This window comes from Camelus ferus, chromosome 9 (genome assembly GCF_009834535.1).
Source record: "Camelus ferus isolate YT-003-E chromosome 9, BCGSAC_Cfer_1.0, whole genome shotgun sequence".
Taxonomy (NCBI): Eukaryota; Metazoa; Chordata; class Mammalia; order Artiodactyla; family Camelidae; genus Camelus; species Camelus ferus.
In genome coordinates this window covers 43,313,105-43,329,957 of record NC_045704.1, presented here as the reverse complement: position 1 = coordinate 43,329,957, position 16,853 = coordinate 43,313,105, and the positions used below count along the sequence as shown (strand labels likewise).

General features: G+C 41.0%; 1 protein-coding gene across 1 annotated transcript; it reads right to left on the bottom strand.

Moving 5' to 3' along the window:
- Positions 1 to 378: 378 nt before the first annotated feature.
- CMTM2 (CKLF like MARVEL transmembrane domain containing 2) lies at positions 379 to 16,485 on the bottom strand. Its single transcript, XM_006180676.3, is given in 5 exon segments — positions 379 to 2,186; positions 2,547 to 2,648; positions 15,663 to 15,707; positions 15,709 to 15,822; positions 15,956 to 16,485. Coding segments are annotated over 5 exon segments (726 nt in total). The 5' UTR covers positions 16,202 to 16,485; the 3' UTR covers positions 379 to 1,967.
- Between the last annotated feature and the right edge of the window lie 368 nt (positions 16,486 to 16,853).

Genomic DNA, 16,853 nt, shown 5'->3' with positions numbered 1-16,853 from the left:
TCCCTTTCTACCCGACTCTGTGTGGAACTTTCTTTACAGCCTTGGTTGTATAAGAGTCTTTCTGCCAGTCTCCAGCTTGTTTTCCACGAGAGCTGCTGCACACGTAGATATGTTCATGGAGGAGCTCAGCATTCTCTGCCATCTTCATTTCCTTCCAGGCACTTCAGTCATGTTTTAGTTATGTTTTCAAATACTGAAAATTCAGGTTCTTTTCACATTGACTTTGAACGTCTTATACTTTTTTGCTCAGTCTGGATTTTCTGGTAATGTTATGACACCAAGAGAGCAAGAACCACCTCCGGAGGTTTTAGCTGTTCTGTTCCAGTGCTTTTGCTTCAATTTCATCTTTGTGCAGAGACCCTGAAGAGTGATATGCCTGTCTTTCCCTGTTCTTGAATTGCATAGAAATGGAATCATATGGTATGTCCTTTTGTGTCTGGCATCTTTCACTCAATATGATGTGAGATTCATCATACGAATCTTCTATTCGTCATATGAATCTTTTATTTTTGTCATTATCCATCATTGTGTTGTATCAGTAGCTTATTTTTTATTGCTGAGTAGTATTCCATTTTATGAATGTAGCAGTTTATCACCTTTTAAGTATTTGGCCTTTTCTAGCTTTTTGGCTGTTAAGAACATTCTAGTACATAATTCCTCTTGGTCTGAATACCTAGGAGAGGAATTCTAGACCACAGAGCAGAAGAATGTGCATTTTTGAGTCTTTCCCTATGATGTAACTCCCTCTAGTTGCTCCCACTTTCAGTAGGGTTGCCTCACTCTGACTGGCCTGAAGGGGGCAGTGTGGGTGCTGCAAAGGGAGTAGTGGGCCTTAAGGGTAGAGGTGCTGTGGCTGAGACCAGCAGCAGGGCATGGCCATCCCAAGTTTCACCAGATGCTGCCCCAGCTGCCCACCTTCCCACCTGAATGACAGGCAGCAGCCTCCTTCCAGCAGCACTCCCTTCTCAGCAGCAGTCAAGTGTGTGATCTTCTCCCTTTCTAAGCAGCCCCTGCACCTTCAAGGAATCCCAATGGCACTTAGGACAAAGGCCCAAGTTGTTATCATGGCTCCCAAGGCCCAGCAGACCCTGCCAGCCTGTCTCTCACATTGTCCCTGGCTGGGATGGGGTCTCCCCATTTGACCCACCGGCCCCCATCCCGCCACACACACACAGACCTCATCCCAGCTCCTTATGCATTTGTTTGGAACCTCGCTTTCCTCTCATGAGGATGACCCTTCTCCTGCCGGGATGGCAGGACTGTCCAGTGAGAGTGGGGCCCTGACTGAGACCTGCATGTGAGAACTGTGGCTCTAGGGCCCACCTGAGATTAGCTCAGGGTCAGGGTCTCCCTGGAGACCCTGCAGGTCGAAGGCTGGCTGGCTATCTGTGAGGGAGCTGTCCCATCAGTTCCTCCTGTGCCCAGCCTGACTCCGGCTCTTGGAGACCTCAAGCCCTGACAACATGATCCCGCCCAAGTGCCCTTCAAATGAGGACCAACACTAAACTGCAGGGTAAGAGTAAGGAAGGCCAATGGCCTTATTTCTCTCACGGTGGCTACCTGGATGCTTTTTTAAAAAGTGAAACAAAAACATCGATGAGAACAAAATGCATCCTTTTGTTTTCCAGTCTCTCCTTTTCCTCCAGCCCCTTTGGCTGGTCAGCGTTGACAACTGGTGTCACCCACGCTTCTGGTTCCCCAAACCGTCCATGCCTGTGGGCACCTTCAGAGGCCCAGCTCCAGCCTCACCCTCTGCACCAAAACTTGTGGTTACTTTTGTTGAATGAACAAAATAACGTTTACATCAACTTTAAGCTTTACAATCCATTTAAGGAGAAATTTCTCTTCCAGGCAAAGGTGGTTGTTAAAATGGAAAAGAAGATCATTCTAGAGAGAAGACAAGTTATACAGTGGAAATCTGTTTTGTTGTAAAATACACTGCCGTTTCCGATTGCGGGGACCCGGCCTCACTTCTTGCCTCCCTTGGCTGCTGGGGCTGCTGGGGCTGCTCCTTTATCCTTCCCCTTGTCTCCTTCCCCTGGTTTTCCCCCTTCCTTTGCCTTTTCACCCTCTTTTTCCTTTCCTGGAGGAATCAGCACATTCCTTCTGACCTTCTTGCCTTTGAAGTGTTTTCTTTGAAGACATACATCGATTAAAGCAAAAAGTCCAGCCACACCAATAAGGACCTGGAAAACAAAAGAACCCTCGAAACTGTTGCTTTTCATTCCAAAGCTGTCTTAGTTCCTTCCCGGCTCTGACTCGTCCATGGGTGCTGTTTAACCTCTTCCGCTGTCCCCTCAAGCTCCCAGACCCAGAGCGGCTCTGTGTTTGCTCCTCCCCTCCCCTTCGATGAGGAAGCCATTGGCTGGGCTGGCTCCCTAGACATCGTATCCATTCGAATGGCCTCTCCACTGGAAACACTGACCAACTTTACTTTTAAACTTTGCTTGGATCTTGGGATCCTTTTCCTTAAAACAGAGGAGGCTAACCATTCTCCAAAAGTGGTGATTTCTGAACAAATTAACAGCCCAATGTGAAAGACTCACCACAGCAATAACGTAGTGCAGTGGCATGGTTTGCCGACTTGTCACAGCAAAGTACACGGCCCACCCAAGGAAGCCGCAGGCAAACAGGTCGTTGAGAAGGTCCTGAAAGCGTGGGAGAGATAAGCCAGCATGAAAAGGAGCCGAGGCCCCGCCAACACCGGACCTGGCCTAGCTTCCTCCAAAGGGAGTGGTTTTCAAAATTCTGCCTGATTTTAGAAACATGTACAGGAAGATGAATATTTACTGGGCTAAGCGGACATGCCTCTGACCGCCCCCAGCTGGACTGAGTTGAGAAACAAAGCCCAAGATGCTTAACTGCCTTTAGGGGCCACCCTGGCTACCATCTTATCTGTGAAACCACACATTTAGTGGCTATGTTGTTTCCCCCTCCCAGTGCTCACTTAAGTAACTATCCAACTTACTGACGTCCCTCTTGGGTACCACTTCACAGCCTCTTTATACTCTCAGGGCCAGCACTTCTTTCTGAATCCGGGGTGGGCTGTGTTGCTGGCAGGAGCTCTGTTGGACTCTGGTCCAACATTGGGAGCCTAGCAGCTGCTTCTTTACCCCTAGCCCTCCCTGTTCCCCCACCTTACTTGTTAGACAACACCCCCCCCCGACCCCTGGCTTTGCAAGGCCTCACTACTTCTTTCATCATCAACCCTCCTTCCCATCCCTTGAGACCTCAGTCTTGCCCTTGCTCCAGATCTGTTTCCCTTGGTAAGGTCCAGATGTTCTCAGACTGGGCAAAAGGGCTGTCTCTCACGCTGCCTTCCCTCGAGTACCACCCACCGTTGCTCCCTGGCACAGCCAAACTTAACTCAGAGTTGGCCAAACCATGGCCACAGTAAGCCGGCTTCCTCCCCATCATTCCAGGGGTGATGCTGGCCCAGAGCTTGTACATCCTCTCAATCCTGTGGGCAGCAGCCGACCCTGCAGCGTTGGACAATGCCCACCTTTCCCCTTGGTTTCTCTGATGCCACTTTCTGCAGGTTGTCCTTCTCTGGTCACTTTGTCTCAGGCCTTCTCTTTTCCTTTTTAATGTTTTGAATTTTAATACATTTCAAACATATAGAAAATAATAGGCCGTCCCATCCTCACCCCTACCTCCATCAGCCATGAATCACTGAGATTAAACAGATGTTAACATCTTGCAATATTTGCCTGAGGACTCTCAATAAAAAAGTCAAAAAAAAAAAAAAAAACCCAAAAACAAAAAAACACTTTTTTCCATCCCCTTTCCCGCCTCCTACATGTGTTCCAAGTCAATGGGTAGCTTTCCTAAGTGTGTATTAGTATTTTCCTCCATATTGTATATTCACTCACAATATACAATATTTTATGTTTCAAAAATGTAAATAAAAGATGTATCTTATAGCATGTGTTTTTTAAATTTTTAAAACTTAACCAAGTTTTTGAGATTTACCCATTTTCAGAAATAGAGATTGAAATCATTAACTTTAGCTGATGTATTCTACTGCATGAAGAAACGAAACTAGAGGCACTGGAGTGTTTTTACTGTTTAGAAAATTATTATTGCCAACTGTGCCCACAGTTAACACTCTTGTCTGAGCCTACCGTGCGCATCTTTCCTCATCGAAGTATTGCCCAGGTCTCTCTAAAGTGCTTGGGCCAGCGTCCACTCCCACCAGCCACGTACGTATAGGGGCTCTGGTTTCCCATGTACCTGCCAAGGTCCAGGATGACCAGGCTGATTTATTTTTGCCCATCTGGTGAGTCGAAATAGGACCTTGTTGTTTTAACTTTCAGGTTGCTGGTTTTAAAAATGAAGTGTTTTAAAAAACACGTTTTAGGCATTTGGATTTCCTGCCTGTACCTACCTCTTACCCCATTTTTCTACTGGCTTGTATAAAAATTTTTGTTTATGATGTTTTCTGTTATAAAGTTTAGTTTTAATGGTATACACAGTTTCTCCTTCTCTTTCTCATAGTCCCAAGAACATTTATTAAATATTCCCTTCAGCTGTGTTATGCCACCTCTATCATATGTCAAGTTGTCATAAGTATGTATCTATTTCTGAGTTTTCTTTTTTATTCCTGTATTGGTTTGCTCAGGCTGCCATAACAAAATGCCACAGACTGGGTGGCTTAAACAACAGACATTTATTTTCCCATAGTTCTGGAGACCTGAAGTCTATGATCAGAGTGCCATCAAATTCAGTTTCTGGTGAGGACTCTTCCTGGTTTGCAGATGGCTGCCTTCTCACCATTGCCTCACATGGCCTTTCCATGATGGGCAAGGTGGGGGTGGGGAGGAGGTAGAGGGAGAGACAGACCTCTCTTGTCCTTTCTTATAGGGACACTAATCCTATTAAAGCAGGGCCCCACCTTTACGGCCTCATTTAATTTTTTTTTAATTGAAGCATAGTCAGTTTACAATGTTGTGTCAGTTTCTGGCGGACAGCATGATAGTGCATACATATACATAGACATTCATTTTCATATTCCTTTTCACTATAGGTTACTGCAAGATTGAATATGGTTCCCTGTGCTCTACCGTATAAACTTGCTGTTTATTTTATATATAGAAGTTAGCATATGCAAGTCTCAAACTCCCAATTTATCCCTTCCCTCCCCTTTTCCCCCCGGTAACCATAAATTTGTCTTCTATGTCTGTGAGTGTGTTTCTATTTTGTAAATAAGTACTTTTGTCTTTTTAAGATTCCAAATATAAGTGATATCATATGGTATTTTTCTTTCTCTTTCTGGCTCACTTCACTTAGAATGACAATCTCCAGGTCCATCCATGTTGCTGCATATGGGATTTTTTATGGCTGAGTAGTATTCCATTGTATAAATATACCATAACTTCTTTATCCAGTCATCTGTTGATTGGCCTCATTTAATCTTTTTTTTATACATTTTTTATTGATTTATAATCACTTTACAATGTTGTGTCAAATGGCCTCATTTAATCTTAATTACTACTTTGGAGGGCCCATCTGCAAGTACAGCCACACTGGGGGCTGGGATTTCAACACATGAATTTTGGGAGTACACAAACATTCAGTCCATTACAATTCCATTAGTCCTTTTGTCAATCCCTGGGCTAGTACCAAAGCTTTATAGTAATTCTGGTATCTCATTGGGTGAGTCCATCCTTGTAGTTCCTTTTATTCCTCCATAAGAATTTTAGAATCACCTTGCAGAGTTCCACAAACAACCTCTGTTAGGTTGAAATTTTATTTAATGTATAGATTACTTTGGAATGAAATGGCCATCTTTATGATAGTAACTTCACATCTTTAATGTGGTATATTTCTCCACTTAGATTTTTCTTTTATGTCCATTGACAAAATGTCATCCTATGTAAAGTTTTACAATCTTTGAACAGGTTTATTCTCAGACACCTTGCTGTTTTAAATGGTTTCTTTCAAAAGCCACATTTTCTCATTATTTGTGGCTAGTATTCAGGAACACTTGTTTCTGTTTCTCATAACCTTGTGGAACTCAATCTAATAATTTGACTGTATGTTCTCTTGGATTTTCGGTGTAGAGAATCATATTACCAGTGAGTAACACTAGTTCCTCCTTCCCAGTCCACATACTTATTTTCTTGTCACTTTGTACTAAGATGGCCAGCACAATGCTGAACAGAAGTGGGAACAGTAGGCATCTTCAGGGAAATGCCTCTAACGTTTTACCACGAAATGCAATGTTATTTTAGGTTTGGGTAGTTATCTTTCATTAAGTTAAGGAAGTTCCCTTTTCTCCCTGTTTGCAAAGAGTTTTCTGAAAATTAGTATTGACTGTTACTAAATAGTTTTTCTGCAGCTTATGAGATGATTAAATGGTTTTCTCCTTTAAATAAAAGATGGTGAATTATGTTAACAGGATTTTGAGACTAAACCCCTTTACATTCTTGGAAGATGCTCTGCTTGATAATGAGGTACTCTTTGCTTATATATTACTTGATTTAGTTTGCTAATATTTTACTTAGAATTTTTATGTCTATATTCAAATAATATAGGCCTATAGTTTACTTTCTTTATCATGTCTGTTTTTTTCCTAATAAGGTTTAAAAAAATTTTTTTTATTGAAGTATAGTTGATTTACAATGTTATGTTAGTTTCAGGTGTACCACAAAGTGAATCAGTTATGTGTGTGTGTGTGTGTGTGTGTATGTTCTTTTTCAGATTCTTTTCCATTATAGGCTATTACAAGATACTGAATATAGTTCCCTGTGCTATACAGTAGGCCCTTATTGGTTATCTTTTTTATATATATTAATCCCAAACTCCTAATTTATCCTTTCCCATATCTTTCCCCTTTGGTAACCGTAAGTTTGTTTTTCTATGTCTGTGAGTCTACTTCTGTTTTGTAAATAAGTTCATTTGTGTTATTTTTTTAGATTCCACATATAATTGATATATGGTATTTGTCTTTCTCTGTCTGACCTACTTCACTTAGTATGATAATCTCTAGGTCCATCCATGTTGCTGCAAATGGCAGTATTTTATTCTTTTTTAGTGGCTGAGTAATATAACACTGTGTATATGTGTGCATGTATACACACATACACACACACACAACTTCTTTATCCAGTCATCTGTTAATGGACATTTACATTGCTTCTGTCTTGGCTATTGTAAATAGTGCTGCTATGAACATTGGGGTGCATGTACCTTTCGAATTGGAGTTTTCTCCAGATATATGCCTAGGAGTGGGACTGCTGGATCATGCGGTAACTCTATTTTTAGTTTTTTAAGGAAATCTGCATACTGTTCTCCATAGTGGCTGCACCAGTTTACATTCTCCACCAACAGTGAAGGAGGGTTCCCTTTCTTCCACACCCTCTCCAGCATTTATTATTTGCAGACTTTTTGATATAGCCATTCTGACTGGTGTAAGGTGATACCTCACTGTAGTTTTGATTTGCATCTCTCTAATAATTAGTGATATTGAGCATCTTTTCATGTGCTTGTTGGCCAACTCATGTCTGGTTTTAGGATCAAAGCCTTTTCAGATGGTACAACATATTATAAAGCACCCCCCTTTTTTTTGAAGAGCAAAAAGGGGCAGACCAATGGAACTGAATATGAGGCCTAGAAATGAACCCTGCATATGAAATTTTAGCATTTAACAAAAATGCCATTTCAAATCTGGGGAAAAGATGTACTATTCAATAAATGAATAAATTGAATGATAGGGTAGAATAGCTGGAGAGCCATCAGGATATAAAGCTGGAGCCATGGTTCACACCATATACAAAAATGACTCCAAATAAATCAAAAGATTTAAATGTAAAAAATGAAACAAGTGCCAGATGAAAAATGGGTGAATTATTTTATAACCTGTTTTTCTACTTCTTTTTGAGTCAATTTTTGTACCTCATATATTTTTCTAGATTAACTGTTACATTCCAGTTTATTGACATAAAAATTCATATTTTCCTTGTGATCTTTAAAATCTCTTCTTTATTCTAATATTTTTCTTTGTTCTCTTTTTTCTTGAGGCTTATCTCCTTTGTTAGTCTTTAAAAATTAAAAAAAAAATTTTTTTTTGGTGGGAGGTAATTAGGTTTATTTATTTATTTATTTTTAGAGGAAGTACTGAGGATTGAACCTAGGACCTCATGCATGCTAAGCATGCACTCTACCACTGGAGCTATACTCTCCCCTAGTAGTCTTTTTAAAGAATTAGATTTTGGTTTTATTCGTCCTCACTATGGATCTTGTTTCCTATTTCATTAATTTTAGCTCTTACATTTGACATTGACTTCTTAATTCCATCTTTTTGGTTTTGTTTGGTATCTTCTTGAGATACATATTTGAATTGTTAATTTTCATTCTTTTCATCTAATTATACAGGTTTGAACTTGAATTGTTTAGCTGCATCCTACACACAGTATTTGCAAATATGACATATAATTAAATCAACCCCCTATGTTTGGGGGAAAACATTAATTTCCTTACAAATACATAAAGATATAAATTTTTACTGACTGATTTCTAATTATATTGCATTGAAGTTAGAGAATGCAGTCTGTATTATATTAGTTCTTTGTTATTTGTTTCTATGTGCTTTGTGGTTTCATTGAGGTTAGTTTTAATTTATAATTGTTCCAAGTGTTCTTTGAAAAGAATACATAGCCTTTTATTCTTGGGTGTAGGTTTTTATATGTTTTATATGTGTCAGTGGATCAAGCCATCAATTACTGAGGGATGTATGTTAAAATCTTCCACTATGGTTCCTATTTGTCAATTCTTCTTTGTAGTTAAGTCCATTTTTGTCTTTTATATTTTGGGGGCTATACTGGTAGGTGCATACAAGTTCAGAATTGTTACATGTAGTGAGCCTCTTTATATATTTATTTTTTAAAACACAAAATTTGTTTAATCTGGTAGTAAAGTTATGCTGGCTTTCTTTTAGTTAGTTCTTAATTTTTCCATCTCTTATAACCTTTCTCCACATGCCCTGTAATTTAGTACATTGCTGGATTAAAAAAAAAGTATTTTTAGAGTCCTTTGTCTTTTAAATCAAGAATATAGTCCATTTGTATTTGTCATAATTTATGATATATTTGGATTTATGTCTACCATTTTTTTCTATTTAACATAAATCACAGATTCCTTTTATATTTCCCTTCTGTCGAGTCAATTCTTTTATTCTCTTTTCACCCTTTCTCCTCAATAGGTTTGATGTTATATCTCCTGGAATTCTATTTGTTAGCAAAATAGTATTATGTTTTAATATACACATATATATATTTTTTGTTTGTTTGTTTTTTTGAGGAGGGAGGTAAATAGGTTTATTTATTTATTTATGTTTAGAGGAGGTAGTGCAGGTTGAACTCAGGACTTTGTGCATGCTAAGCATGCTCTCTACCACTTGAGCTATACCCTCCCGCTATGTTTTAATACAGTAATGCTAATAGGATTACCAAATGCCCCCTGAATCAAGGACTTTTAATTATCATCGGATACTACCACTGTGGTCTTCCATGTTACTGTGCTGCTACTGTTCTAGTTCCACATTGTTTTAGTGTTCTCTCCCCAGATAAGCTACTAATAGTTTTTTAAAAACCAAGCAACCTCTGTCTTAATGTTAAGTCAATCTACAAAGGTACTAGGTCCTTTGCTTACTGTTCCTTTTTTACATTGCAAACATTTCTTTTGGGTTTAATTTCCCTCTTCCTTAAGTCTTTCAGTAGTTCCTTCAGTGACGGTCAATGAAAGGAAATCTTACTTTCTTTGTCTAGTAGAGTCTTTCACTCTTTTCACTTCAGCCCTTCAAAGAAACTATTCCATTGTTTTCTGGCAACTTTTATTGTTGATGAAAAATATGAATTTAGTCTAACAGTTTGAGCTTTCTTTTTTAAGGTAAATTGTCTTTTCCATTGGTTTGATTTTAAGTTTTCCTTTGTCTCTGATGATCAGCTGTGCCTCTATGATCAGCTGTGCCTCTATGACATGTCTAGGTGTAGTTTTATTTTTATTTAATCTTCTTGGTCCTTCTTTGAGAATTCATGTCTTTAATTAAGTCTAATATTGATTAGACTAGGTTCTTTTTAGGTTACTATTTGCATAGAGTATCTTTTTATACTTTCACTTTCAACCTATTTGTATCTTTGGATGTAAAGTGACTCTCTTGTGATCCTAATATAGTAGGATCATGGACTATTTTTTTTTTAATCCATTCTGATAAACTTTGCCTTTTAGTTAGTTGGAGAGTTTAATCCATGTATAATTTAAAATAATTACTGATAAGGACTTATTTGTCATTTGCTATTTATTTTTTATGTGTCATATCGTTTGGTTCCTCAGTATCTCCATTGCTGCCTTTTTTGCATTTAATTTTTTATAATATACCAATTTATTCCCCCCTCATTTCCTTTCTGTATATTTTTTAATTTTTTTTTTTTTGGTTGGGGGAGATAGATTTATTTATTTTTAGAGGAGGTACTGAGGATTGAATCCAGGACCGTACACGCAAAGCATGTACTCTACTGCTTGAGCTATACCCTCCCCCTTCCTTTCTCTATATATTTTAGTTAATTTCTTAGTGTTACCTCGGGGTTACAATTAATCTTAAATTTACAACAATCTAGTTTGAATTGATATCAGCTTAGCTTCAATAGTACACAAAAACTCATTATTATTGTAGCACATTATATCTTCATACACTGTGGCCCATTAACATAGATTTACAACAATTGTTTTATGCATTTCCCCTTCAAATCATATCAGAGAAGAAAAAGGAGTTACAAGCCAAAAATACATTAATACTAGCTTTTATATTTGCCTATGTACTTACCTTTACTAGTGTTACTTCTTTTATGCTTCAAGATACTGTCTAGTGTCCTCTCACTTAAGCCTGGAGGACTCCCTTGAGTACTTCTTGTAGGGCAGGTGTACTAGCAACAAATTCCCTCAACTTTTATTTATATGGGCATATCTTAATTTCTCCTTTATTTTTGAAAGGTACATTTTGGAGGATAATTTCAAATTTGAAGGATACTGTATTCATTTCTTGGGATTGCCACTTGGGTAGCTCAGAAGAACATAAATTTATTGTCTTTCAGTTCTGGAGGCCAGAAGTCTGAAATTAAGATGTTGGCAGGCCCCTGCTGCCTCTAAAGGTGCTGAGTAATGACTGTTTGGGGCTTCTCTTCTAGCTTCTCATAGCTTCAGTCATTCCTTGGCTTGTCTTGCCTTCCTATCTTCTTCCTGTCTCTCTTCAAATTGTCTCTATATATGCCTCTATATATGTCTGTCCCTGTGTCAAATTTCTCCTTTTTATAAAGCCACTAGTCATCTTGCATTAGGGCCCACTCTGATAACCTCATCTTAACTCGACCATCTGCAAAGACCTTATGTCCAAATAAAGTCATATTCATAAGTACTGGGGGTTAGGACATCAACATATAGTAGGGGTAAATAATTAAACTCATAACAGGTAGCAAATTCAAAGGATAGAATTCTTGGTTGACAGTTGTTTTTTTCCTTCAAGGACTTTAACTACACCATTCCACTCCCTTGGGACTCCAGGGCTTCTGATGAGAAACTGGCTGTTAATCTTATAAAGGGTCCCTAGTACAAGATGAGTTGCTTCTCTCTTACAGCTTTCAAGACCTTCTCCTTGTCTTTGAACAGTTTGATTATAATGTGTCTCAGTATAGATCACTTTGAGTTCATCCTACCTGGTGCTTTTTGGATGTGTAGTCTCATATCTTTTACCAAATGTGGGGGTTTTTTTGCCCATTATTTCTCTGAATAATCTTTATGCCCCTTTCTCTCCTCTCCTTTTGGAACTCTACCTGTGTTAGTATGCTTGATTGTGTCCCACAGGTCTCTTAGGTTCTGTTCATTTTTTTCTTCATTCTTTTTTCTTTCTGTTCTTCAAACTGAATGGTCTCAATCAACCAATCTTCAGGTTCACTGATTCATTCTTCGCCTGCTGAAATCTACTGTTAAACAACTCTAGTGAAATTTTCATTTCAGTGGTATTACTTTTCAGCTCCAGAATTTCTATTTGGTTTCTTTTTTAACTTCTATTTACTGACATTGTCTATTTGTTAATGAATTGTTCTCCTGGTTTCTTTTAGTTCTTTGAGCATTTTAAAGACAGATGATTTAAACTCTTCATCTAGTAAGTCTAATATCTGGGCTTCCTCAAGAACAGTCTCTATTAATATTTTTTTTCTGTGAATGGGCCACACTTCTTTCTTTGTATGCCTTATAATTCTTTGAAAACTGGGCATTTTGAATATTGTAACATAGTTACTCTGGAAACCACACTGCTTCTACTCCCCAGGGTTTGTTGTTGCTGCTTGTTGTGAGCTGTTTATATTTAATAATTTTTCCTATACTATGTTTTGAAAGACTGTATTCTTTCTCTTGTGTGGCCACTTTAGTCTGTTTTTCATTAGCTTACTAGTCAGTTGCAATTTGATGGCAGTTTCCTTATATATCTGGAAACAAGTCTTTGCAGACTGGCTCTGTGTTGGGGCATTCCTTCAACACTCTCAGTTTTCATTTGCTGCTTGTGCAGAGCCTAGAGGTCAGTCAAAGGTGAAAGCTTAGGGTTTTTTCTGTGCCTGTGTCCAGCCCTGGTCGTGCGCAGTCCTCCTAGATTCCCTGGTATATGTGGGAGCTTTTCAAAGCTCTTAGTCCCCCATGCATCTCCTTCCCAAGCCTCTTCCTTCCCAAACTTCTTGTCTGTCTACTGCTTGGGAAACCTTGCCCCCGGTGGCTGTATTTAGTACGTATGCTTTTAAATGCTTTTGACAAATGCTATCTAGTAGGCTGCTTGTCTGAGAAAACTCTGAGGCAGGTGCAACAAAGCCAAGTCCCTGGCCAATCCCTCAGGAAGCCACCAGACAGGTCAAACACACAACCATAATTCTCTGGGAACAAGGTTGGTATTGTTCCCTCTCCCACCAGTGAGGAATGTGGTCAGGAATGTGGGTTATCTTCTTGGCCACTGACAAGCTGGGGAGTGAGGGAAGCAGGCAGTTTAAGTTAAAATGCCACAACTTTCTCTTACCAAAACTCAATAGCATTTTTATTCAATAAGTATTCTCTTGGTTTTTTTTTTTTTAATTAGATTCCAGAGTTCTGAAAAAGTTGATTCTGATAGTTTTTGAGAGCTTAACCATTGCTTTAGTGGAAGGACAGAGATTTGGAGTTCCCTACTCTGCCATTTTTAGTGATGCTACTTTCATTAAATCTGGGGGGTTCTCGGTCACTATCACTTTGCATATTTCTTCCCCCTTCTCTTGAATGTCTTCTTCCAGAACACCTATTAGGCTTATGAAGGACTTTCTCATTCCTATTCTATGTTTCAACTTCTCTCTTTTGTATTTTCTCTCTCAGTACTATATGCTGGTAACTTCCCCATATCCTTCAGTTCACTAATTCTCCAGCTTTTGTCTGATATGCTCTTTAACCCATTTATTGACATTTTTATTTCAATGACTATCTGTTTGATTCTAGACATTATATCTTGTACTTTAAAAGAAAAGATCTATTCTATCCTCATAATGTTTTATTCTTTTCTTAGGGCCTTTATCTATGTCTTTATAATTTAAGTATATTTCAAATTATTTGCAGAAGTTCCTCTATGATTGCATTTTCTCAGGGTTCTAATCCTCCCATTTGCTATGTTTGCTGGCTCCTGATTTTAGTCACAGGATTTTAGAATCAGGTGTTTTGCAGTTCTGAACTGTGATTTCATTTTTGACAACCCCCTCCCCTTCAACATACACACACCCCTGCACCTACCTTGTGAGAATCTCTTTATGCTTTGATTATGATTTTGCATTTGTTTCTGTCAGGAGTCCCATGGATTTCTCCAGAATACTATCAAATTGGGATCAATTTTTATGCCAATTCTCAGGCATTCAGTTTTTTAGGCTACATGAAGGTTTCTAGGCTGAAGGTAGGGAAAACTTATACCAAATCTGTACAAAGTGTAGGCTCAAGGTTCCTATTTCTCATGGTGGTCTTTTTTGTTTTTCTCTACTCAAAACTTGTGCAGAGATGAACATGCTTTCTTGTTCTTCTGTGTAGGAGAAAAGTATGTTCTGTCTTTTCCCTTAGGGTGCAGTCTTTGCAGGGTGCTGGCCTTGTGCAGGGTTCTCAGTTCTAAATCCCCACTTTGCTTGAGACCAAAGCCTCATCTCCTAACTTGAGAGTGCATGAAAATTCACATTCTAAGTTTCTGGGTCATTCCCACCCACACAGAAGCACCTGATTTGATCACTGCTTCTGTCTTCCACTTTTGGCACCAGAGTTTCCCTCCTTTTATTTATTTATTTTTTTTTTGCCAGTTTGGCCATTCAGTTAAAGCAATAGCTTTTACATTTCCCATAGTAGTTTTAGGTAAGTGCAGCAGGAGGATTTTTCAGGGTTAACTGATTTTTCATCTTGCTGGAACTGAAAGTATCTTCTCAAGCACCTTGGCTGGGAACATGTCCTTTGCCTGTCCCTTTACTTTGTCCTCTGCTTATTCCTTTCCCAAGAGTCTTAAACAGTTCTCCTCTCCTTTCTTCTGATACTGGTAGTCCTCACCCACCCAACTGAGACCTATCAATCCCTGGACCCTAATAACTTTAATAAGGAGGCAGGACAGAATGTAGTCAAGGACTCAGACTCAACTGACTATGCCAGGTTTGAATCCTTTTTCTGCCATGTACTACCTGAGTTACCTGGGGGCAAGTTACTTGGCCATGCTGAACCCATTTCATACACAAAGTGAGATAAACAGTGAGCACAGGGCTCTAGGGGCATGCTGGGAATGTGCAATAAATAAGTACAGGGCCTTGGATTAGTTGAAAGTTAGGTAGGTATGCTTTGTGATTACACAGGTAATGAGAAGGGGTTCAGGTCCATGAGTTCTCAGGCACAGAGTAAAGCACTCTACTTTCACCCCTCAAGAAAAATCCCACACAAGATTTTTAACTGTCTTCATGTTATAGATGAGGAAACAGAGTCTGGGAATGGTTGGGTAACTTTCCCAGCTCAGTCCCATTCCAATGGATTACTGCTTTGGGCTGAACATCCTTCTGGGTTTAACATCCCACACAGGGATAGTCAGTGGAGATCTGAGGCTGCTTTAGAAGTGATTTTTTAAAAAATTCTCATTTTATTTTACTCATTTTTTTTCTTATTTGTTTGGAGGTGTGGGAGGAGGTAATTAGGTTTGTTTATTTATTTATTTATTTATAATGGCAGTATCTACCACTGAGTTATCCCCTCCCCCACCACTCATTTTTTCCTTTGAACCCTGGGGATGGGGTACCTTCAGGGTGATCTTTCCAGTCAGGTGTGATCTGGCACAGAGGTTGGAAGGGACTGCTGGTTGCTACACCTCTCCTGCGCCCAAGGAAAGCAAAATCTCAGGGAAACAAAGGCTCTTCCTTTAACTACCAGGTAAGAAAGAGGCCCCCCTGCCCTCAAGCTGGGCTTTTGGGAGGAGTTTTCTACCGAATTTTAGCTGCCCCTGCTCTGGCCCACCCAAAGGTGCTGAGCCCATGCCCAGGGCACAAATAAGGGATGTGAGGCCTATCTCTCTGTTCAGTCACTTTCCAGGTGTTAAGACACGTGCGTGAACGCACACCAGCTGCAGGCATTCCCCACCACCCCTCACTTACAGAAATTGGCCACAGGATGAAGGGCATGTATCTCTGGATGGCGAAAGGTGTAGACAATGATGAAGAAGCAGAAGATGGACAACTCCATGGTGATGATGAGTGTCAGGAGAGGGTGCACAGTGGTGCCGGTGAACATTATCAGCGAACCTATTAGGCAGCCCTGCTGGGAGACAGGCACCTGAGCCACTGCCAAAGCTCAGCCTCTCTGGAGCCCCTCTGGAGCCCCCTGGAACAAGTTCCTTTTCCCTCTTCCCGTCCTTGGGCCCCTGCCCAGGGACACCAGCCCAACTTACCAAGCTCAGGATCTTGACTTCAGCGTGGCCCATAACCCAGAACTCTCTGTTGCTGTCCTTGAATTCCCACCTGTAGCGGCGACATCCTTTCCTCGTTCCCACCTCATCCTTGGGCTGCACCGACTTCGGCTTCTCCTCTTTCTTTTCCTCGGTCTTGGCCACCGCAGGAGCGGGCTCCGCCGCCGCCGGTGCGGTCCCTGGGGCAGGTGCTGGCCCGGGTTTGCCCTTTTTGCCTTTGTCAGCCATGTTGGCGTGGGAGTCCTCAGCTTTTCACGGCCTGCCCAGTTTCTCCTGCGGTCCCCGGACAGGCCTGGCCTTTGAGCGAGCCTGATGTCCACCGACCTGCTTAGAGGCGGCGCTCAACCAACCGCCAGGACCGCGAACGCCAACGTCTGGCGCCCTCGCCGCGAGCACATCTCGCCGCGCGCCACATCTCGCCCGCGCGGGGCGGGGCGGGTGTCGCGCGAGGACCCGCGGGGACCACCAGGCCCGCCCACCCTCAGCGCGGGAACCCCCGCCCCGCCCCGCCCCGGGCTCACCACGGCGGTCCCACCTCCGCGCGGAAATCCCCTAGCGGCCCAGTGAGGCCTAGTGAGGTGGCCCGGCGGCTGTAGCCGCTGCTCCCGTCTTCGGGTCGGGTTGGCTGGAACCAGAGCCTCCTGAGGGCGAGGGCGCGGGTGCATTCACACGCGCCAGGAAAAGTAACTCCACTTTTACACAAGGCAACACGAGCAAGCAGAGGTGTTCCCGATTTAGCAGCCCTGATTTTATGATCACAAGTAGGCCGAAATGGGTGACAGCACGCGAGCTCAGCGGCGGGAGCGGCGGGAGGCAGTAGCCAATGGTGCCTGCGAGGGTGGCTCCAAGGTTCCCGCCTTGGATACCTCCGAGGGTGCCC